Here is a 25287-nt window from a genome sequence, read left to right as displayed (position 1 = left end):
GCCCAGAGTCTCCTTTAACTTCCAATCCTTCCGTACCTACTTCCTGAGTTTTGGGATTATAGCCCTACAACCATCACACATAGCTTATGTGCAGTGCTGAGGACGGAACCCAAGGTTTTATGCACACTAGGCAAACACTCTAATAACTGGGCCAGTACATCCCCACCACAGGCTTTATCGGACTTTTCCTCCATCACAATTCTCCCCAATCCATCCTCTCAGCGGTATGTAGCAGCTTGCTAATGGCCTAGTGGGTAGCTACAGCCTCTGACTGACTCTCTGTAGTAAGCAGGCACAGGATGACCTAGGAACTGGACTCCGGTCTTCCTGTTTGTTTCTGCCACTGACTCTATGCACCGCCGGCTGCACAAGGACTCTCTAGATCTAACTTAGACTTTAGTTTTGGCATTGAGCAAAGTCATTTTACCTACCTTCTCACCCTTTTATGGGCCTCGGATAAACAACACAGGAACTGTCACCTCCACTAGAATGGCTGGTCACAGAGTCCGCATCCATGACATTCATCATCACCATGACCAGACCCCCAGTGCCAAAGATAACAGCCAATTTCAAGAAACCAGACAGCTGGAGCAATAAGAAATTAGGCAAGGGTTCGCAGGCTTGGAAATGGGAAAGAGCTTGGGGAAATTCTGTATACTACACTACTGTCCCCAGAGGAAACCATGTGACTTCCTGGTGAGGGGCTAAGTCCAGCTGGTGAGTCCAGCCAATGGCAGAGTTTGCAATAAAAACAAGACAAAAGGGCAATGAGCAATCTAGGGAAGATGTCAAAACAGCAGCTGGGACTGGAGAGATGGCTCATTTCAAAGGACCCAAGTTCAATTCTCAGGACCCACATGGCAGTTCACAGACATCTGTAACACCAGTCCCAGGAAATCAGATTCTTTCTTCTGGCAGAAGCCAGGCATGTGCATGGAACACAGACATACATGCAAGCAAAACACTCAAAACACATACTTGAAAAAATTAAATGTGCCAGGCAGTGGCACCTTTAATCCCAACACTTGGGAGGCAGAGGCAGGCGGATTTCTGAGTTTGAGGCCAGCCTGGTTTACAGAGTGAGTTCCAGGACAGCCAGAGCTACACAGAGAAACCCTGCCTCAAAAAAACCAAAACATAACAAAATTTAAAAATGTTACGTAAAATGGCAGGGTTTTTTTTTCTGTTTACTAGAAGTTCTAGGAAGCCATACTTCATATTAAGAGAGACAAAGAAAAAATATGGCTTCCCTAAATGTTTATACAGGGATACACGGTAGAGCAGGGAGTCACCCTAGTATTCACAATCTATATGCTCAGAGCCTTTAGTTGTTTTTATGATGATTTTTGTGGAACTGAATGGTAGAGTGCTTCCTTAGTATGCAGAAGAGTCTAAGTACAATCCTCAGTACTAAAAATATAATTGAAAGAAAGATTGCTAAAAATATTACATTTTCTATGAGAATAAACCTTATATTAAGTATTTTCAATCTTTTTCTTTTGCATGTGTGTGCACATATATGTGCATAAATGTGGCAGGTGACAGGTCAAAGTCAACTCTGAGTGTTTTCCTTGACTGCTTTGAATCTTTATCCTTTGGGATAGTCACTGAACTTGGAGGTCACTGATTGGTCTAAACAATGTGTTTCATGGATTTGCATATCAGAACTTTAAAAAAAAAGGTTTGAGTACATATGTGTATGTACATCGGCACATCGGTAACATGGTATCTGTTTTGGTTGGCTTTTGTTTTTCCTCTTTTCTTTCTACTCCCAACCCCCACACATGGGTCCTGGAATCAGAATTTGGATCCTCTTGTATGCGGTACACTTTACCAGTGAGCCATCTCCCTACCTTTCAGTGATAAAGTAACATCCCTAGAGAGGCTGGAGGAAACAAGTAAGTGATAAATTTGTTTATGCCCCAGATGATGGTGAATTTTCTATGTGTGTTAACTCATCTACAAATTCAGTCAGACACAGTAAAGGAGCACAGCTTCTTACATGTCAGACATCCCTCACTAGAGTGACTTTTGAAATCTGGGGGGAATAAGAGACTTTGTGCACTAAATTCTGTGTCGTATGTAATTTTGCAGCAATAGTTCGGGACTCCAAACTAAGCAAAGTGAAGGGCAGCTGGCAGAGCGTTATGGCCGAGGGACCACCCATAGGTTGAAAACCGGCCAAGCCACTGGTCCTCTGCCGCAGAACCCTGGGACTGACATATGGCTGACTTGCAGTGTCACCACAGCCTAACATGCTCTCTGCAGGCTTCCTAAAGCCCCTGCCCTTTGTGGGCCTTGGTCCATGAGGTGAGGAAAATGGTATTTGCATGCTTGTGTCTCTTATGGCTGCTGGAATCAATTATCACAGTCAGGCTAGAACACAACAGAAATTAATTGCCCCACAGTTCTGGACCCTAGAGCCAAAGGGAGGGCATTGGCAAATTGGCTCCTGAGCACCATGAGGAGAAACGTGGCAATCTTCTCAGCTTCTTTCACATCTTATAAGAATACAACCTCAACTGAATTGAAGCACCCACCCTATAATAAGTGACTTTCAACCCCATAACCTCTGCACAAGACTGCCTGCTCCCATTCTGAGGTGCTGAGTCCACACAAGGGCTGCAGTAGAAATCCTGAAGTTTAAGGGAATGCGATTTATCCACACCAGCATTGATTCCCCAGTGGGGATCAGCATGTTAGCAGATGCAGCCAATAAGACTCGGCTCCATCAATGGGACACCATCATGGTCTCCATTCCCACCTCATCACCAGCACTCGGAGGATAAGCATCTCCTAGGGTAGCAATGGGATGTTGTGCTTTGAGGCAACAATCATTGAGTGTGCCTGAGTCCAGGCACTGGTCTCACCGTGTGATCTCATGCTGTGGCCATAGCATCATTGGCCTTGGACCTCTCTGACCACAAGGATCACCCAGGCTTCATTGGCCTCCAGGTCCACTGCCGACTTTAGGCTACACTAAGGATACTGTGAATCCTGTCACCCCTCTGAGGACAATCCTCAGACATGCCGGGGGGGGGGGGGGGGCTGTTGCATCAGACTCAGAGTGTCTACTATGCTCCACAGAAGAATTCATTTGCTTTCCCAAATGCCGTGGCTAGATTATTTTGCAAAGATAAATAAATAAACAATTGTACAGGTAATTCCAGCTGCTATTTTAGAAACTCAAGAAAATGAATGTTTTGTCAAGTGTGTTGGCTTCCTGTGCTCAGGACAGATTCACCGCCTCTAGTAGAATACTAAGAGCTAAGTCTTCAGTGCCAGGACTCTGTCTCACAGCCTTGGCCTCATTACTGCCACAGCCACAAGAGCTCATTCAATTCCAGGAGTCTCTTCAGTGTTCCCAGAATAAATCACTGGTCTGCCCCAGCTGGGAAGCAAGGAATAATTGGCAGAGCTGGCTACACCAGTCAGAACCCACGCTGTGATTCCGGCTGATCCATTTGCTGAGTTCTGTGTGTTAACTGGCCTCCCTTGCACCCAACACACCCCAAAAGGATTACCCCTGTTCTGACTCTTAAATCATATCACATTAATACTCTCTTCTAGGATTTCTTGTGAGACTAAAGAAAGCCAAAAGGTTCCAGAACATGCCTCATCCAACCTTCTCTAGGGTGGCTCATAGAGCAAAGGGAACTATTTTCCAGACAGGACAGTTATGAGCTAGGTCTACCTATGACTTTAGATAACATTACCTTGGAAAGTGATATTCTGTCTTCATCTATAATGCCATTTTTCTTCAGCCATGGCTACATTACCATTGGGAAGATCAGTCATAGCACAAGAGTGTACAGTTTAAAAGGATTCCAGGGGCATCCCAGAACCAAGCATCATTTGAAAAGGCAGTCATTGCCCCCTACCCTAGGGGTACAGACAAATCACAGAACACACAGATCCATTTCTGGAAAACCTCTGTGTTCCTTGAAATGTTGATAAAAGTCTAACCCCCTACCAAGCGAGCTTAGTGCTTTGAGTTTAAAGGGATACTCATGTTCTTTGGTTATTTAGTCCTTTAATCTTGGGCCCAGCAAACTCTTGGTCATATTCATTTCCCACTTAAGAACAAATAAATCTGCAAGCAGGCTCTGAGTTGGCCTTCTCCTAAAAGCCCACAATGGTTCAAGTGTAGGCTGATGATATTGGGAAGTGTTTCCCACAAAACCTACTTGCAGACATGGAGAAGTGAAGTGGACAAGGAAAGACAGCCAGGGAAGGGGCCATCTTCTGGAAGATGAGTGTTGCTACTACCCAGGGGAAATCTGAGATGCCAACTCACACTCTGTCCCAGTTACCACTTTTAGGTTGCAAAGAACTGGTGGTGTCCAGCATACTTGGGCTACCCACCTTGCTGCCATCCAGCAACAACACAGGCTCTGCAGAGATACTTCTTACATAAGCAAACACCAGTCCCCACAGTGAACAGACACAGAGGGTAGGGCAGGGGAAAGTGATGTAGTGTCGTCCCCACAGCTCATACTGGGCCCCTTTCTTCACTTGCTCCTCCTCTGCTGGGTGCTGAAGGGAACCAGGAGTGTTCCCTCAGGAAGGTGATAAAGGAGCTGTCATGATGTGACTGCAGTGTCCCCCACAGGCTCATGTATTTGAACACCTAGTCTCACTTGGTATTATTTGGGTTGGTTGTGAACTCTTGAGGAGTTGCAGCTTTGCTTGAGGAAGTGGTTTATTGAGGTTTTATAGTCAACTCCACATCTGGTTCTCTCCCTTTCTGTATTCTGACTGCTGATTAAAATGAGAGCAGCTGGCCTAATGCTCTGTGCCAAGCTTTCTCTGCCATGTATTATCCTGGAACTCTAAGCTAGAATAAGCCCTTTCTCCCTTAAGTCACTTTCGTCTGGTTATTTTGTCACAGCAATGGAAAGTAACTATGACGAGAGCTGTGTCTCTGGGTGAGGAGCTGAGTTTCATATAACATTTTCAATGGTGCTGTGGTGTTTGGGGAAAGCTAGATGAGCTGGCGTTGGTGAGCTCTGTGTTCAGGGAGGGACCCTGCCTATATAAATGGAGAGCTGTTGAGGAAAATATTGGTCATTAACTTTTGACTTTCCCATTCATATCCCCACATATGCACATGCATGAGCACACACACACACATATGCAATCGCGCATGTGAGTGTGCCTACATATGTACATGAAAATCACAAACACATACACATGAAAAGAAGGAAAGGAGGAAGGAAGGAAGATGGAGGGATGAGAAGCTAGAAGGTCAGAGGAGAGCTGTGCCAGCTTACTTCCTAACCTCAAGCTTTCTGCATCTGAGACATTTGAGAACCCTTTTCTGTATTGGTCTCCTATAGAAAGACTTGATTTCTCTACTTGGGATTAAGAGAAAATGGTTGTTTAAGATAGTCTTATGAATATACATGAAATATTACCCAGTAGCTTTAAATTGGAATTACTTTTTAATGTTAGATAATCCCCATACACACACACTAGGATGCGGGGATAATTGACCTTATAAAGACCCAACCATCATGACTTGACTTCCCTGCTTTCCCAGAACTCAAGGTGGCCGTGTCCATAAAGTTTGATTATAGTGAATGACAAGTAGTTACCAGTGGTATGTACCAAGCACACTGGATGCCCTGTCTCTGCCTCCAGAATGCTGGGCCTACAGTCCACCTCCAATCTGAACGGCTTTTAGATGTTTTGGCAATCGGAACTCCAGTCTTCAAGTTTGTGTGACAAGTGCTTTCTCCTCTGAGTCAACTCCTCAGCTCGGATCTGTATTCTAAAACCATCACTACCATAACATCACCCTCCTCACTGACCAACACATTCAGAGGTCAACAAGACATGGGTGCTCTCAGGGAATCACAAGGCCTTCAAGTTATAGCCAGATCACCTTCCCTAAGTAAAGTCCCAAGCCAGCCTTGGGTTCACATCCCAAGACCTCAGATGACAGGATTAAGGAACATAGATAGGTACATATGTAATCAAGAGAAACAGGAGAGCAGATAACTAACACCTTACTGTTTGCCTAGTAAGGGTTATAAATGTCACCTGTTATCTTAATTAATGAGTACCATCTTCCAGTGGGATGTACATTCAGATGGAAATGAGCTCAATAGTTTACACAAAAGTTTAGATATATTTAGTAAACAATGATTTTTTCAAGGAGGTGAGGATGTAGCTCAATTGATAATACTTGCCCAGGATGCACAAGGCTCTGGGTTCAGCCTTCAGCATGTATACAACTATATATGGTATACCATACATATCTATAACCTGAGCACTGAGAAGTTGACAGCGTGGATTCAAAGGTTACCTCTGATATTCCCAACTGAGACTAGACATGGTGAAAAATTCTACATTTCTATTATTTGCCATACTGTCTAATGATTGCCAGGAGGAGGGACAGAGGCTGTCAGGTGATCTCATCAGGATGGACTCTCTCAAGCACGCTTCTTACGGTGGCCTTCAAGTAGCAGGATGGCCTTGCTATGTGAGGGCAAAGGACTTTTTCAGACAAAAGGAAGAGAAAGCCCTACAGTGGAAGTATATGTCAAACCTTGTTCCTAGGGAAAACATTCACTGTACAACAGATCTAACTCTCTTAACACCATCAGCCATGAACACAAAATATGAATTACATCCTTATTGAACCCTTCTAGTCTCTAAAAAAAAAAAAAAACCCTTCTATTCTCTTCTTGACTCTCTACTTCATCTCTCTAGATCCCAAGAGATTCCCCTCACCCATCCAAAGAACAGCAGGTATCTGAGAATGGCATAGCCCCAAATGGTCCAAGTTCCACCAGGATTCAAACCCAGAGCCCATGAGCTCTGTTCTCAGACAAGCTTAGAGTTTCCTCTGCACATCAGGGCTGTCTATGACCTTTATCACCATTCACATCTGGGTAAAATGGAAGACGAAAAGGAAAACATAAACTGAGCAGAAACCAAATATCTGTGAAGCAACAGGCCTCCCTATGATGTAAGAGAAGGCAATGAGAAACAGTGAGCTGGTCTAATGTCAGCCTCAGGAAAAAAAGCATTTGTTATTTCTTTCTTGGTTGCAAAAGCATCACATGCTGTTTTCAAAAGAAATTACCAGAAGGGCACGAAGAAGACAAACCATAAACCCACATGCCGGGAGGCATCCAAAGGATCCAACCTTACTCTAAACATTAAGAAAAGCTCTTCAGTACAAGCACACAAACATGAACATGTGACTATAGACACATGTGTTTCCCATACAATTTAAGTTGGCATTACAGCAACCAGTGGTTTCACTGGCGATGTCAAAGTCAATAGCAGACTACAACATGCTCCAGGTCTCCCCTCTCACTTCAAGCTGGGGAAAGTAAACAGGCCATTTGGGAAACGGGGGCATCTCCAAATGTAAAGAGCTGGTATCTCTGAAAAGAGGCAAATTCTCATTTGCTTCCTGTTGCTGTAATGAACATTATGACCAAAAGCAACTTGGAGAGGATAGGGTTCGTTTTATCTTACAGGTTAGAAGCATGAAGGGAAAAAAAAAAACCATAAACCAAAAACCAACCAAACAAACAAACTAAAAACACCATCAAAGAATACTTCTTTCTAGTTTGTCCCCAGGTTCTCATTTAGCTGCGTTTCTTATCCAGGCCAGGCCCACCTGCTTAGGAACAGCACCACCCACAGAGGACTGGGCCCTCCTACCTCAGCTAGCAATCAAGAAAAGGCCCTAATCGTGTCTGTAAGCCAATCTGATGGAGACAGTCTTCACTTTGGTTCGACGTTGAGATATGTAAAGTTGACAGGAAAGATTAGCCATCATAGAGCAAGATTTCTCACACTGGGACCCATCTTAGCCACAGACTATTCAAGGCATGGAAGGGCCTGGAGGGAGGTTACTAAGGATGGCCTCTTCCTTTGTAAGTGAGACTAAGGGTTGGGAAGGTGGATTAAACGCCTAACCAGGCACAGAGTGAGCAGTGACCCTTCTAATGCCCACAATTTTTTCTAAACTTTGGCGGTTAGTTTGGGAGTCCCGTCGGTTAGAATGGGAGTCCAGGGGTTTGGGGGGTTAGTTTGTTTGATAGAATGTATAATACCATGCAACCATGGGCTCAGCCCCCAGCATGCCATATAGACTCCAGTCTAGTAGTCTTCTACCATAAACCTAGCACTCTGGCAGGTATAGGCTGAAAAGGATTCAAGGTTCAAAGTCATTCTTAGCTACATAGTGGTTTAAAGGCCAGCCTGGGCTATAAGAGATCCTGTCTGGAATAAAAGAATGTTTTGCATTCAGGGTCTTCACTTTCCCCATTGTAATTGCAGCCCACAGGATGGCCCTGGTTACAGTTGCCCAATGAACAGCAATAACAAAAAAATGTTTCTTCTTCCAAAGTGCCAGCAAGAAACCTCTGTGAGGCTGAGGCTGCGGTTTAGAAATTGAGACTGTAAGGTCAAGTCTGAGTGGATCTGGAGACTTCAGAGGGTTTGGCTCAGCTGCAGAGATTCCACTTAAGGCATGGATGTCTTCTGAGGCTCCTTCTGGGGAAGGGAGGCACAAGGATCTAAGACTATCTCTGAGAAAAAAAGCCAAGTAGAGTTTCCTTTTCCTCCTCCTATATTTCCATTGGCTTTTGCAATGGTTCCCTGGCTATAGAATACACTTCCCATCAGGAAGACCAGGCTGCACATCTCTAAGGAAAACTATTTCTTAGGATCTCAGAACAAGAGGACTGAGAGGGTCCTAGGAAGCTGAGTCGGAGAGATAGCATCACAGAGAAGAATGTTTTCCATGACAGCAGGCCAGGTACGTGCAGCACCTGGAGACCACACAACCCCAGAGTTCTAGATAAGTTCCGGGGGAAAGCATAGGACTTGGGGCCTCAACTGTGGAATTTTATTTTTGTATTTATTTTTAAAAAATATTTTAGCAATGCTACACTTGAATGAACTTTGAAGTGAGCCCATGACCCTTGGTTTCCTAAATAACTCTCCACATGTGTGAAGAGATGCCCCGTTCGCTCCCCATGTCTTCCCTACCCAGTCTGCTTCCTTTCTCCATTTGCCACTTCCTGACCACCCACAGAGATCGTGCTAAAAGAGCAGATTACAAAGTTCTGAGGATTCCCATGATCAGACCTGCATGGAGTTGCAGATCTGCTGAGATATTTCTGTGGTACCACATGGCCTACCTCAGCCCTTATGAGGGAACTGTCCTCCCAATGTATCAGCAAGATGCTCTCTGCTTCAAGGGTAGTCACAAGGATCAGACAGAAATGTTCTACACAGTGACCCAGAGCACACCCCAAGCACAGGAACATCACATGTGTAACTGGGGAGCGGATGTTTGGTGAGATGCGGTTCCTGGGCTATGTCTCTCTTGACCTTACCCTTTCCACAGCACATCATTCACAGCGTACGAGTCACCAAACTCAGGTACTGACTTAGACATTCCCCTCATGCTCCCTTTCAGGTTCCTGAGGAAAGCCCTGCCGTTCAATGTGAGTGTGTGTCTTTTATAATGCAGGCAGTAAATTCACTGGTAAAGCCTGCATTAATTATCCCAGGGCAAATGGACAGAGCAAAAGATGCCAAACATCTGTACGAAAGGCAAGAGGAAGTACATGAGGTCAAATGAACCCAGGCAGACTTGACCTTGTGCTAGGCCAGAAGAACATCATAGCAAGGTGGTGCCTCTGCCACATGATGAAGATCCCTACACTTAAGAGAGGGAAGACTATTGTGAGAACGAGCCTAGAAACTGTATCAGATGCCTATGTCAGACCACAAAAGATCCCATACAGAAAAGCAAGTCCAAACACCTGGTCTTTATGAGAAAAACTCAATGTAAACATCTGTCGATAACTATTGAGATGCAACAGAGTCTGGAACATTGACTGTTCCCCGGTGCTGCATGCTGGAACTCCTCTAAACACCATGAGTCTACTTTCCCCATGAGTCAGGGTAACAGCGAAGGTGAAAGGGTCCCTGTGTGTCCATGTGCTGCAGGCAAAATGGAGAGCAACCCATGTTTACTCTAGCTCAAGCTTCAGAAATGTCCACCTGGATAACAGCAGGCCTGAGAACCAGAGTTCATCTGAGGTGCTCTAGGAACTTGGTCATGGTCATGTGGACCCTCCCAGAGTAGCAGACAGAAAGCTATGACTTAGCACACAAACAAAACAACAACATATTTGAAGTTCCAGGAGCTTATCACTGTGATGCAGAAAAGCTCCTCCCTGTAAGAGATTGAAGTGGTAACCGTAGCCCATGGCCAAGAACTTCCTAGAGGATGTAACTCTCAACCTGTGTTGTGACCCCTTAGGAGTTGAATGATCCTTTCGCAGGGGTTGCCGAGGACCATCAGAAAACACAGATGTTTACATTACAATTCATAACAGTAGCAAAATCACGGTTACAAAGAAGCAACAAGAATAATTTTATGGTTGGGGTCACCCCACCGCGAGGAACTGTATTAAAATGTCACAGCATTTGGAAGGCTGAGAACCACTGCCTTAGGGAGTTCAGTATCTGTGGGTGGATAAAGATAAACGCTGACAGGGTTGAAGATCTGAAACTTTCATTGAAGCACACTGTTGTTTTGGATAGACAGCATTTGTCCTTTGCTTCACAGACTGAGTGAGGACCAAAAGGCAGAGTGAGGTCGATCGTGAGAAAGGTCTATTCTGGTTTATTGTGGCATCCTGCCCCACATTTGGTTGTCAGCAGTCCTCCAGAGCTTGCCAAGGGTCAACAGCCCAGCCCAATGGTGTTGAAAGAGCCTTCTCAGGCCAAGCAGAGTAGAGATCAAGTCCCACCACTGAGGGCAAGACCACGTGTGCTGACTATGTTGTGGCTAGAGAAGACAGCTTATGCTCTCCCATCTATCACCTTCAGAGCAGTGGTGACAGAAGCCTTCCAGAGATCCATGTGTATCCCTCAAATCCCATCCGGACTCCCCCACCCCAGTCTGGATATATCCAAGTTTAGAAGCCTCAGCTGTAACCCCAGAAGAAAAGCTGAGAATCTGACATGGAGCTGGCGAAAACAGACAGATTGGGACTGGGTGGTAGGAAGGGAGTGCGTGGTGGCCTGCAGAACCTACGAGACAATCCATGGTTCTAAGATTGGAAAGGGGGTGGGAGGGAGTAGAGACATTTCTTTTACTTAAAATAACAGCATTTGCAAAAAGGTGGTCCTCGGGGTGTGTATCCAGCTGTTCTCCCAGATATCAGGCGACAATGAGACCCAGAACATCACTAAGTCCAAATGCTCCTCTACCACCCAAACCCAGATACACTATTCAGGTATGGTTCTGGGTCAACTAAGCACAAATATGCTTAGAAACAGGATCAGGATGAATGACACAGGGTGCCCCCGCCATCACCCTGCACAGCACGGCTCGTTGGTCCAAATTCTTCCAATGCCAATGGGACATTAGATGAGCCACTTGACAAGTAAGTGTCTTATTCATGATACTATTTCAAAAAGCCACTCCCACATTTCCCAGAGACCCCTGGGCAAAGAGAGGACCTATCTCAGATACAATAGTGTCCAAAGAACTGAAGAGTGGAAGGAAGTCTCTGGAGGATATCTGAGATGTGTTGGTGGGCTAGAGAAGGGGAGGCTGCAGTTATCTTCCTTGGGTATTGCTTCATGGGCCCAACTTAGTCCAAACAGCCCTGGGTACCACTGATGAGAGTCTTCAACCACAGGTATCTTAAGATGTTTAACATTTCAGTCTAAACCTATGGGGAAAGCAAGGGGGCTCAGGAGTAAAAGCTCTTGCTGCTGAGTCTGATCTCTGGTACCTGTGTCAAGGTGTGAAAAAAGAAGCAGCTCTACAATGATGTCTCTCTCTCTCTCTCTCTCTCTCTCTCTCTCTCTCTCTCTCTCTCTCTCTTACAGACACACACACACACACACACACACACACACACACAGCAATGCCACCAACACTACCATCAGTAATGACAATAAGTAATTAGAAACATACACACACACACACACACACACACACACACACACACACACACATATATATGAGTGTTCTACCTGCATGTATGTATGTGCAGCATGTGCCCACAAAGGCCAGAGGAGGGCATTTGATCTCCAGGAACGAGAGTTAAGCATTGTTAGGAGCCACCATATGGGTGCTGAGAATTGAAGCCGGGTCATTTGCAAGAGCATAAAGTGATCTTAACTAACCACTGAGCAATCTCTCCGATCATATAAAATAAATTTTAAAAAGAAAGGAGGAAAAAGCTGTGTGGATTCAGAGATGCTGAGAATCTTTCTAAGTTGAGGAGTGACTGGAAAACACCTTGTCCTCTCCCCATTTTGTGTGAATTTTCTGCAAGGCTATCAGCTCATGTGTGGGGAGCCTTCTATGCCCGCCTTCATGTTTTCAGAAGTATGGGCGGTTATTCCTAGCCAAGCAACCTGGTGGATACCACTGTAACAGAAAGAGCACCAAACAGACCCAAGGATCCTATGAAACAGAGGGAATCTGGATCTCAGAGACTCTTGGACTTTAGACTCAATGGCACATCATACTCTCTAGGGAACCTTTACTGCCCAGGGTACCTCAGTCTTGTCACCTGTGGCTAGGCCGCTTCTCACAGGCTGCCATGGGACATGTAAGATGACTTCTAGTCTAAAATACAGCCATCAGTAAATGAGACCAGTAAGACAGAGTTGCAGGGACTTCCTCCATGTGCCTCTGACTCCTCCCGAGGGTTACATCTCTTTCAAGTACAGAACCAGCACTGAGTATCAAGGTCCCCAAAGCCAGAGACTGTCCTCAGCAGTTTATTTACAAATGGAGTGATCTTTTTTCAGAGCACTGCATCTCTAAAAAAGTAGACACAAGAAAAGAATTTACCAGTTACATCCAGTACACCTCTGGTCAGACACTGTCCTCTATGAATCAGACAACCCCTTAAATGTGGTCTGTGCTATTCTGAAACCCCCAATAAGCTCCCAAAAGGTTAAAAAGGATCATCTTATTTTGAAAGACCCCAGAGGGCCTTTGGCCATGTCAGATTTTTATAGCCTTGTTCAGGGTCAGAAGACGTACGGATTTTTCATTCCCTCTGAATTTAACCAGTATTTAAATGTACCGATTATAGCTGGAAACACACGTCTCTTTCCAGCATGTGGTTGAAGAGGTGGACGGGGAAACAGCTTTGGAAATTTACAGCCCAGAAATAGCATGTGGTCTGTCTGCTTGGGAAGAACCAACTCTTCTGTGACAAACAGGGAGAAGCCCAGCATCGACCAACAAATAAAGACAGCCCAGACAGCAGGGATTTTTGTCCCCATGCCCATTACTGGACACCAGGCAGGCTTCCCAAGTCTAGGACACACAAGAAGCCAGCACAGACTCAGAGCTTGGAATTGGAATGTGGTGATTGACCAGGCTGAAATAAGTGTGGGCCACTCAAGCGAGATGTCCTGACAGAAGGCTGACAGAAAGGAAGCAGAAATGAATTAACAGCACTGGCTGCTCTTCCAGGACTGGGGTACTTAGCACCCGAAAGGTGGCTCACAATCATCTGCAACTCGTGGCATCCAACATCCATCAGGCATACATAGAATGCACACACTTTCCAAAATAGGCACTTGTGTGTGTTTGTGTGTGGGGGGGTAATAAAGGTGAAGTGTACCAACCATTTCCTAATTGCCTTGCATGAAGGAGCTATTGTGCCTGGTTGTGGGAAGGCACATTAGGGTGTTTGGAGGGGAGCTCTGGAAATGTGCTGGTCTAGCCACTGGCCAGCTCTGTGAAGTTTCTGATGACGAGTTCCTGCACTTCTGACATGAGGTCAAGAGTAAATTCAGTTCCTACGGGTTTTGTGGATATTCTGTCTTTGTCTTGGAAGCATCTGCTGGAAGATCAGGGTGAACACAGGCCACCAGAGTTAGTTTCAATCTGAGCCAGGGGCAGAATGTTGTTATAACTTAGTCTTAAGGAATGTGTTTTTTTAAGACAACCTGTGAGAAAGCATTGCTACACTGCTATGCCCAAAATAACATCTGGAAACCCCTGCACAGAATGATCCCTGCCATTCACTCTAAGCTGAACTTTCTGTGGTTCCACTTTTAGACACCGTATTAACTCACAGTAAGACATGCAGGAGAAAAGGGACCCAGCTCTGTGCCACAAACACCTTGTAAATGCACCTGGCAGTAAAACCCTGACATGTGCCCACATTTCAAATCCCTGGGGAAAAAAATGAAAAGTGTATGCACAGATGTGAGGAGGCCAGTGCCGCCATTGATCTCCACCTTGCTGTTTGAGGCAGGGTCCCCCACTGAAGCCAGAGCTTGTAATTCTGCTAGCCTGGGCTTCCAGTAAGCCCCAAGGATTCACCCATGTTTGTCCCTCCAACCCTGGGATTACAAGGCACCCCAGGTTTTTGTTTAACATAGATTCTGGGGGCACCAAATTCGCACCTACATGGCAGCCTCTTAGGGACTAAGCCATCTCCCTGGTCAGATAATTACTAATCTTACACCTGCAGCAATGGTCTTCCTTCATGTTGTTGACATAGGCAGAAGTTCCTTCACAAGAGTGAGGAGGCCTGAACTGTTCACCTAGCTCAAATGGATCAAAAATACTTCTTCTGCCTTGGCTGTTAGTCATCACGCCTCTTCACCAACTGACCACGTACACAATGTTTATGAGACACCTCCTAGCAGAGAAGAGATCCAACCTTCAATGTTCCACACAACGAAGTCAGCTTTGAGCCACGGGGATTTATGAGCATTCAGGAGCTACAAAGACAAAGCTGAGATGTCCACTTCCCTCTGATGCTATAAAGACAAAATGTCCAGGCACAAAGTAGACTTCAAATGAAGCACTAAGGATCCAAAAGGTAACTCAGAGGTCAAGAGGACTCACTGACCTTGAAGAAGAACAGAGTTGAGTTCCCATCACGCACACACTGTTCACCATGGTGTCTTCTCATGATGGATCACTAAGCTTCATTTATAATTGAACACATCTAAACTGTCAAGAGCAGGTAATTCACATTATTATGTCAAGAGTCTTCTGAGACAATGGGGGGGAGGGTGATGAACTGAGAGTTAAGAAAGTCACTTTTCTCTTAAATCAGATAAAAGCAGTTAAGGGAAAGGAAAAAGCACTGGCCAAACTTTCTCATGAGTAAAGGAAGAAAAATTTAAAACAAAATATGAGCAAATAGAATCCAGATGTGTGTGAGACGTGTATTTAAACATGTTTCTCCAAGGACAGCAAGAGTATTTGACATTGCAATAAACAACGTGTCACATAACACAGGGGGTAAAAAACATGATGGGAAATGGATCCGATCCCAACACATGGAGAGAAACCTCATCAAGCATCCTTGATAAAAACAGAAGAAGGAACACTGAAAAACAAAGAAAAAAAGAAGGCAGGATTCCCTTCGCCTAATACATTGAACATAGAAAGAGGGTGATAGCAACCAGTGCTGATTAAAATCAGGCACAAGGAAAGAACACCTTCCCTGGCTCGCACTCTTCCCTGACCTACAAACAAACAGAAATAGGAAGAAGAGTAAGCTAATTTCCATTATTCACAACTGACTTTTATATGTAAGAGAACCTTCAGACAAATGCTAAAGAGTGCTAAAGATTTGGTAAAGTGGCTACATGTGGGACCAGTGAAAGAGTCAATGAATGAGTTGGCTGACACTAAAGGCTGTCATTCCCAAATTAAGGCAGCTGGGAACAAACTCCATAGAAGATGGTGTGTTGGTCAGAGTTTTTACAGTTGTGATAAAACACCATGATCAAAAGCAACACAGGGAGGAAAGGGTTCACTTCAGTTTCTGATTCTCAGGTCACACACACATGCTCTGTCACCCAGGGAAATCTCGGCAGGGACTTAAGGCGGGAAGCTGGAGGCAGGAGCTGATGCATAGATCATCATGGAGGAATGCTGCTTCCTGGTTTGCTCAGTTTGCTTGTTTGTAGCACCCAAAACCAACTAACTGCTCAGGGATGGCACCACCCACAGTGATCTGGGTCCTTCCAAATCAATCATCAAACATGAAAAGGCACCACAGGTTTGCCCACAGGCCAACTTGTTGGGACCATTTTCAGTTGAGGATCCCCCTACTCAAGTGGCTCTAGCTTGTGTCAAGTTGACATAGAACTAGCCAGTACAGATGGGCAAGGCACATCTATATGAAAGCACAGGATTGGAGAAAACAAAGCTGTTAAGAAGAGATATGAGGGCCACCCACTGTCCCCATACAAAGGTGCAGTGGGGGAAAATGGTAGTACTGTCTTGTTGACCTGCAGCTTCAATGACTTGCAGTCCATTCATCAATGAAGTTTGTTGGATTTAGTGGGGTTTTTTTCTATTACTGTTATTGTTCAGGCTGTGTTCTGGTTTCTTTTTTGTTAATGCAATAAAATGCCAAGACCAAAGCAACTTAGGTGTTCAGTAAAGGGTTTAATTGTCTTACACTTCTAGGTTACAGTCCACCACGGAGGAAAGGGAAGGCAGGAATATACCCAGGCAGGGTGCAGGGAGGAGCACTGCTTGCTGGCCTTACTTATTAGATCACTCTAGGGCTCACTCTAGGGCTTTCTTATGCAGCCTAAGTCACCTACCTAGGAATGGTACCACCCACAGTGGACAGGACCCACCTACATCAGTTAACAACGAATACAACAGATCCATCCCATAGACCTAACTGCCCAAGGCCAAACTGATCTAGGCAATTCCTCAATCAAGGCTTCCCTCTCAGATGATTCTGGCTATGTCAAGTTGACAAGTTAAAGACATCCAGATCAGGGCACGTCTTATTTTGCTTCTGCCGCTATAATGCTTTATTGATTAGCTCTACCATTTTATAGAACCTTAAAGGCTCAATCACACAGGCATGAAGAAATTACATCTTTATCTGGTTCAGCTGTGGAGCTTTCTTCAAGAGCTGTAGTAAACCCACAGGCTGTAGTGACATGGGAATGAGCAGATAAAATGGCAGAAGGAACCCAAAACATGAATACACAACACGGAAGAGGGTGTGCACGTCATCAAGACTGGTGGAGAAAGGAGGCCTGATCAATAGAGCCCTGGGTGCTGTTTGTCTCCTATGGGTAACAATCATGTCAGTTTACAATATCCCCACACACAAAGTAACAATCATGTCAGTTTACAATATCCCCACACACAAAGTAGTGCCCAGTAATTGACAAATCTATCCAAAGAGAACATGAAGCGTCAATTTAAAACCTTGGAATACAGAGCCTATCCGATGCATGGCCTTAGCTGTCAGGCAAAATTGATAAGATTCTGTATGCTGCAGTCAAGGATGTGTGGCCATCCAAAAGACTCTCCACAGAAAATGAAAATCAATGGCACAGACTGGGAGGTGTTATTTTTAGCACACAGAATGAACAATCCTCTTCAGCATGTATGAGGGCTGGCTTTTCAAGTCGGTGAGGAAAAATACTGCTTACAGGATAAAGATGAGCAAAGATACACAATAGCCATTAACCCCGAGGAGGGTGGAGTGTGAGGTGTGGGCTGTCCTAATTAACAAGCCCCACAGTGCCAAGCGATAGGATGCTTTTAAAGCACAGTTTTACCGGAGATTGGTTCTCAACTGGCAAGAGAGTAGAGCTTAGCATACTTCAGAAAACTACCATGGTGGTCTCTTGTTTCTGATTATTAGTGAATCTCTCTTCAGCACAGGTTCCCTTTGTAGGTATTTGATCAAGGGGGAAAATGCACTTGTGGGCAAGAAAGACATGTAAGAATATGAATAGCAGCAGGCTTGAGATAGCGAAGACTGACAATAACCTCCAAGTCTGTGACGAGAGTGCCTGGGTTGTAACTACAGCTACTGGGAACAATAGGACTCAACTGGACCCCAGGCTTGGAGGACAATTCAGTGGGAAAGAGCCTTGGACCTGAGTTCAGATACCAGAATCTACACAAAAAGCCAGGAGTGGCATCGTTTCTCTTTCAGGTCCCTGCTTAAGTTCCTGTCCTGACTTCTCTCAGTGACACACTGTGACCTGCAAGCTCAAATAACCCTTTTCCTTCCTTAAGTTGCTTTTGGTCAGTGTTTTGTCATAGCAACGGAAAGAAGGCTACACCATATCAAAAGACCACATGAGAATTACATAAATAACTCAATATTATCCATGACTTGCCTCTTACATACATACTGTTTTAGGTCCATATACATAGAAAGAAGTTGGGGGGAATGAGCTTGTGATTGTAATTTTATTACAAGAATTCTTTAACCATATTCTGATGAGGACCCGTGAGCTCTTTTGATCATTGCTGGAATGATAGAAATGAGAAGAGACTGATTATGTTCAAACCTTTCAGTTATACCTGTGCTCCATTGCAAGCAGCCCCTCCTAGGATCTGAACACGAATGTTTCATTTTGGTTATATACTCTGTGTATAATACATACGCAGGAGACATAGGTTCTAAAACATTGAGAAATATAGGGTAAGGCACAGCTCACACAATGATTACTATAACCAGTGAAGTCTGGATTGAAGTGAGGTTGTGATGGCTGAATTATGCTATCCACTCTAAAGCATCTGACAAGGCCAAGATACTAATGGCTTTCTCATTTATATTTAATGCACCAATAGTAAATTGAACTAGAGTGTGGAGTTACTTACAAAGCAAATGTGGGAGACAGCCACATGGTACTTCTGTAAATGTGAAAGTGTGTCTATGAAACTCCGCTGTTGTCCTTGCAGGTATAATACAAATAACTGTCATTTTAAAATCAGAGGAAGGACACATTAATTTTTGCTCAGCACGTGCCCCAGCTTCTCCTTCTGGGTCTTCTCCTGTTCTTCAGATTGCTCCTTGGATAAAAGTTCACAGCTTCCAATGAACCTGTCAAAATGGACCATCCCTATCCTATGTAGGTATGTCTCACAAAGTCCGTCCATGCAATTGTGTCACGTGAAGAACCACAAGAAGACTAGAGAGTTGACTCAGTGCACAAGAACACTTGGTTTGAACACCTGCTAAATTCGACCCCCCAAAACCCATGAAAAGCTGGGCGTGGTATGCCTGTAACTCCAGTGTTAGGGAGGAGAAACAGACAGATCCCAGGAGCTTGCTGGACGGCCATCCTAGCTGGAACATGAAGCTTCTAATTAATGAGAGACCCTGCCTAAAAAAATAAAGTGATGATATCATTTCTCTAGGCGAGCGCCTCTGAGCCCACGGAAGCAGGGCACCGAGACCTGCCTTCCTGGCTGAGGTCCTCAGCTACCTTGGCCCTGTAGGCTATAAAGCCTACTGCAGAGCAGCAGAGAGCTAGAGTAGCCAGATGTAGTTCTCTGAATTACAGCTGTTCCCAAGGCCAAGGGAGGGTCAAGGTCCAGCCAAATTTTCTCAGTCAGATTTTTCCCCCATCCCATTTTTTTAAAAAAGGCTATTTTTCAAATTGAAGAAAGAGGGAAACAATTAGAACAAAAAGGAGAAATCCATACATTTCCTGTTATTCCCACTCCAGTGGTGGATACTGAGGTTATCTGGAGGTATCTGAACCATGATGTTTTAACCCTAAACATTAACAAATCATCTTTGCTTGTGCCAGAATGTCATTTTCTGGTAGTTTGGCCTCTGCAACCTGATTTTTTCCTGTATGAAGCTATTTCATACTTTTTGAAATCTGAGACAGATTCCTAAGCAAATGTCCTAGGAGGTGGGTGTGGGCGGATGCTGGACAAAATGCAGAATCCACTCAGCCTTGGAAAGGTTTCTGGTCTGCTCTCTGATGGTTATCCCCACAGCTGGGAGAGTCTGTTTCTGGACCATAAGTGCCTTGCAGAAAGGGCTGCAGTGGCCCTACAATGTTAATGAGAATCTAAAATCTTACAGCATTATATTCCAAGGAAGAGATGGGCAACAGGAATATCACGTGAAAAGACACTTTTGATGCCACCATGCACCTGGACACGGTACTGGATACAGAAAGGCATCGGTGACACATCAGTTATCAGTCCTACCGTCCTTAAAAGAGTGAGCTAGTCACAGGAGTACGCGGATGTTGGGCACAGGAAGATGCTCCAAGCAGACAGTTTTTTAAAACAAAGAAAATGCAAGGCAGAAGAATGGATGAGTTTCTGGGGCAGGGAGAAGGTATCATAGAGATTTTTTGAGTTCTACAAACACCCCAAGAGTCCCAGTTCCCTCATTACTCAGAGAGCACAGGTGCCCACCTACCCTCCTCTAAGTCCCTGATTCCCAGGATGTAGACCTCCCCTCAGGCCCCACCACCAGCCTCAGTTCTTGTGGTCTCACCACAAGGTCTCAGCCCCCACTGTGAGCAGACAACTCATCTCTCCTGCATGCCAGCAGGTCAGTCTCTCCCAGTTTTGTCCCTCTCTGTCTAGCCAAGCAGAGACTCAGTTCATGACCTACAGTGTGCCTGCAACTCCCCAGCTGGGCCACACAGGATTAGTCCAGCTCTCTGCAGCAGGAACGTGAGGCAGCTGACCACATTGCATGTGCAGTCTGGAAGCAGAGAGGGATGAAGGTTGGTGTCCAATCAGTTTTCTCCTTTTTGTTCAGTTTAAGACCTCAGCCTGCGGGATGACGTCATCCATCATTTAGGGTAAGCTAGCCCGTCTCACTTGATCTTAGCCAAAAGGCCGAGAAGCGATGAGTTAGCCGGTCTCAATTAACCCAACCTAAAAGCTCCCTCACAGGTGACTCTAGATTCTGCCAGGCTGACAGTCAGCATTAACCTCCAGAGCAGGAGAACTAGTCTCTTAGATCACAAAGAAACACAGCTGTGGGCCAGTAGACTTTTTTTTCTTCCCTTTACTATGTCATAGCCACATATCCGCCACACAGCCTTCCCACAGTAAGCCCCGGGTACTTCCTAAGCCAGAGACAAGAGCGGCTGTAAAAGCCTCTGAGGTGGACGTGGATGATGTCATTAGACTCGGCCACTTACATTGGCACACAGACCATGGAAACTGTTTCCAACTAAAAATAAATAACTCTTCTGACCTTTGCACCACAAATTGCGCTCTTCCGGCAATAAAGCTGCTCACAGCAGTTCCCAATTGTCTCCATCACTCCTGCCAGCACCATCACAGCCACCAGACCAAAGCACCCCACTAACCAGTGACCCACATGGCTCAGATCCCAGCATCCATCGCTCCTCGACTCACCCAGCCCATGAGCACCTGGACACAGCTCCTTGGAAATTCCTTCTCAAACTGTCCTCAAGTGCCCAGCCTCTTCCTTCCTGGATGTCCCCTCTAGGTCTCCTTTACTGGCTAACCCTCCACACATCCTCTTCATGACACTAGAAGGTCCCACTGCACAACTTTTAAATTTTTCCCTCTCTGGGCATCCCGTATCTTATTACTTCAAGCGACAGCCACCAGTCAGAATGCCATCCATGACATCTTAGTGTGTCTCAGCCTCTTAACACAGGCTCTGGGGAAAGTGCCAGTTTAGCATCCCACTGGGCTGTCCCATAATCATCACAGACTCTACAAAGGAACTTTGTAGCTCCTTCCAGAGTCTAAACCTTCTCCTGCCAGTCCTTTCCCTCTCTGCCCACTTGTGTGAAGACATCCTTAGTATCTTTTTAAGCACTTTGGTTTTTCTCATGACATCTCATGGATTCTGTCTTTATCCACTTTTCTCTACTACGTCTGTGCCTGCCCAACACACTTCCATTGTGTGACTTCTTCTAGTGGTCTCAGGGACAAACTCCTAGATTCTACCTCTGCCTTTCACTCTTTGGGTCCACTTCCATCACAGCCACCAAAATCAGTCATTTGGGTGGAATGCAGACTCCCTTCCTCCTCTACTTAAATAAAACTGCACAGGTTTCCCAGGATGCAATGGCTGTCCTGCCAGACAACCCAGATTACTTCAGTGTTTGGACTCTGGCTTTCCTAGACTCCCTTCACAACACCCTGTCCTCCATGGAGCTCCTGCAAGCTCCCAGGATGCACTGCTTTCAGGCTTAGTGACCTCAGGTTCCCTCAACGATGCCTTTTGCCCGGGTGTTCCTTGGCTAATGCTTGTAGCTCCTTGAGGTCTGAGTTCCAATCCCACTTGTTTTAAAGGCCTCCCTGGCCACCTGTAAAAACTGCTGTATGTGCACTTAGAAAGCTTTCCCTACCTTATTTTCTCACTGCATCCCTGTCTTGTCAGGTATCATAATTGACTTCCTCACACCACCAGCTGTACATGGTGTCTTCCCACGGCTACCCTTACCCTGTCCTCACACCCACTCCTGAGAGACAGCAAGAGCCAGTCCTGCGACTGTGGTGTTGATGGCACGTTCTGAGTTACAAAAGCACCAGGCACACATGAGAACTCATTCCTTATGCTGCCAGAGCATGCATGAACACAGGAGACCCCTGGATGAGTCACATAAGTGACAACAGCCCCATGATCCTGTCACTAAGATCCAGTGTGAATGTGCCAACATCAGCCTCACACAGGGAAAATAAGCAATCGAAGAGATCTGTACCAAAGCATAAATTTAACAGTCTGCATCTACAACACCCCCTTAAAATTCATCCAGGAGAGCCCTGAAAGGAACTTGACTACATGTCATGGATTAGGATGGGTGGAGAATTCTGCTCAGGCAGTCCAGTTGTTCCTGTCCCTGCCGTGAGACTTTGGTAGTGAGAAAGAAATAAAGGAAGGTCTCTAAGCCTTCCTTTCCAGAGGCCAAAGTTACCTGTCGGAAGGGCAGAGGTGAGGAGAGGTGGTATCTTCCAGCCAGGTCTTGGGGGTCCTGCTGTGCTGATGAGCATTCAGGTGCTTATTCCCATAGGTAGAAGAAAGAGGTCTCTGTATTAGGCATCCATCCAGATGAGAAAAGGAGCCCTGGGTACACCAGACTCAGCAGAGCACAAAGTACCTAGGAAGCAAGGGAGCAAAGCAGTCAACACAAGAATAGCAGAAAGATGGCATGGTCAGGATGCTAAGGAGGACCAAGGTGTTGGCACTGATCTTCCTATCTCCAAACCCAAGGGAATGCTGGGTAAACAGCTGTCTGAAAACCTATCACATTAAGCATCAGTGTAACAGTACAGTTTGCCAGAGAAGTAATAATGGTTCACTGTGCAACAAAAGCAAATCCCACCAAGAAGTTAACAGATCAATCCATCATCAAGGACCATCCTCCAGGCCTGGACCACCCAGCTCTGTCTGTCCCAGTGAAATTCCTACAGGGATATGGGTAGTGATGGTCTCTATAGGCACTCAGTGGAAAGTCTCTTTCCATCTAGAAAAGCGACACCAAAAACCACAACTCAGGAATGTACAATGAGGGAAATGGAATTAGGGGGAAAAAGAACCCCGGGAGACAGAATGAGGGAGAGCACATATTTTCTATCAGTAATTACATTTAATGCTTTAAATGGGATGCAGAGAAATCTACAGGGCTGGTGTGGGTGCAAAGCAGTGAAGCCTGCTTGGGAAATACTTTGCAGCTCTTGATTAAAGTCAAGGCTAGCCTATGACCCAGCAAATGCCTGAGATAAATGAAAGACAGCTACACACTAGGTCCTGCACACACATGATCAAAGTGGCACCATCCACACTAGGCTACGTGTGAAACACAGTATACATGTTTGTTAACTGGTATATTGCATGGCTATGCAACTGTTTTGGTCACGAAAGGAACCACTGTACTGATTCACACTAAGACACAGATGAGTGTGTGTGTGTGTGTGTGTGTGTGTGTGTGGTGTGCATGTGTGCCCGTCTGTCTATCTGTATATATGTCTATGTGTGTGTATGTATGTATATCTCTGCATGTGTCTAGGTATGTTCATGTGTACAGACAAGTATGAAGACCAGAAGATACTAGGAAGTTCTCCTTAAATTACTATCATGCCTTATTTTCTTTTAACACAGGGTCTCTCATGTAACCAGAAGTTCATCATTTGCCCTAAGCTGGGTCCAGTAAGTCAGGGGATCCTTCCATCCCTGCCAGTGCTGGGGTTGCTGGAGCCATGCATGGGTTTTCCCATGTGTTCTGTGGGATTGAACTTGGGTCCTCAGCAAGCATTTTACTCACTGAGCCATTTGCCCAGCTGGAAGCTCATTCTTGAACACACTATGCTGGGCTAAAGAATGAAGAGCACAGAATCTCTTCATTCTATGAAACCACTCACATGCAAAATGTCTCGATAGGCAAATCCATGGAGAGAGAAATATAGTGCCTGGTTTGCTGAGACTCATTACATAGACATGGGTTACTGAGAACATTCTAGAATCAGGTAATGGTGACAGTCACAAGACCATCTGTAAACATGCTCAAAAACCTTGCATGGAGACTCAAAGATGGTGACTTTCAAGCTATGCGAATAACAGATCTGAGAAACTGTTAGTTTAAACGGGGAAGAAGGAAGGAGTGAAGGAGGAAGGAATGAAGGGAGAGAAGGAAGGGAAGGAGGGGAAAAAGCAAAAGTTCCTAGAAGATGCATAAACATAAGGTAAAAGTAAAGTAAGATTGCAGCAGAATGTCTAAATCCTTTGTTCACCAGGATTGCAACACTCTTGCATGAGCTCATTTTTTGTTTTTGTTTTTGTTTCTCATGAGTTTGTGGTCATGGAGTACAGACCACCAGTGACCATTTCCTGCTCCTACCTGAAGAAGTTTCCTGGTCCCTTCCATGAGGCCTTGCAGAGCATCCACATGACAGGATAGAAGATGCATCCTGGCAGACAGACTCGTGTGTCTTTGGCATATCCCTCACTCTCGCCTTACACTAGAACATCAGGCTTTGCCCACACCACATGCAAGTGTTCATTTTTCTTACAACACTCAAGAGCAGATTGCTTGAGACTGAGGACTTCAGCACTTTGCTTTCCCAGCAGAGCCCTAACCCCTCCTCCTAAGCCTCTCACCCGCATGCAAGCTAGCCTTAAACAGCTACACTATGGTTATTTCAGAAAATGCCACCACTAGGCCACTGGTCTGTTTTCTGCCTTCACTTGGCAATAACTTCGGACTCTTCAGACAAAAGGCGACACATTCCTTCTTGAGATCCACCATTCTGCTGGTGTTCCCACATAGAAAGAGCTGAGAAATAGCAATGCAATCGCCAGCAAGAAAGCAACACTCTGCTCACACAGCACACAGTTGGGTGATAGGAGCCTTTTTGAGCTGCGTCAAGAAGAGCTTTGCAAAGGCGTGCCAGCTGCAAAACTCTCTGCCTGGGCTCTGAGCTAGGAGCTCAATGTCCCTGTCCTTCAACCTTCCAGGCTACAAAGCCCACTGACTCCCTCATTCCCAAAGCTCATGGTCAAAAACCCT

The 25287-nt window shown here is 45.3% G+C and overlaps 1 protein-coding gene across 2 annotated transcripts in view; it reads right to left on the bottom strand.

Moving 5' to 3' along the window:
• Positions 1-25287, bottom strand: part of Rnf144a (ring finger protein 144A) — a 115712-nt gene that overhangs the window by 64334 nt on the left and 26091 nt on the right. For both annotated transcript variants that reach the window (XM_052186023.1, XM_052186024.1), the window contains one exon: positions 22699-22881. In XM_052186023.1, coding sequence (XP_052041983.1) covers positions 22699-22774 — 76 coding nt within the window. In that variant the 5' untranslated portion in view covers positions 22775-22881. The remainder of the gene's footprint in view (positions 1-22698; positions 22882-25287) is intronic.

This window comes from Apodemus sylvaticus, chromosome 6 (assembly GCF_947179515.1).
Source record: "Apodemus sylvaticus chromosome 6, mApoSyl1.1, whole genome shotgun sequence".
Lineage (NCBI taxonomy): Eukaryota > Metazoa > Chordata > Mammalia > Rodentia > Muridae > Apodemus > Apodemus sylvaticus.
Note: the sequence above shows the minus strand (reverse complement) of the source record. Positions and strands in the feature narration are given on the sequence as shown.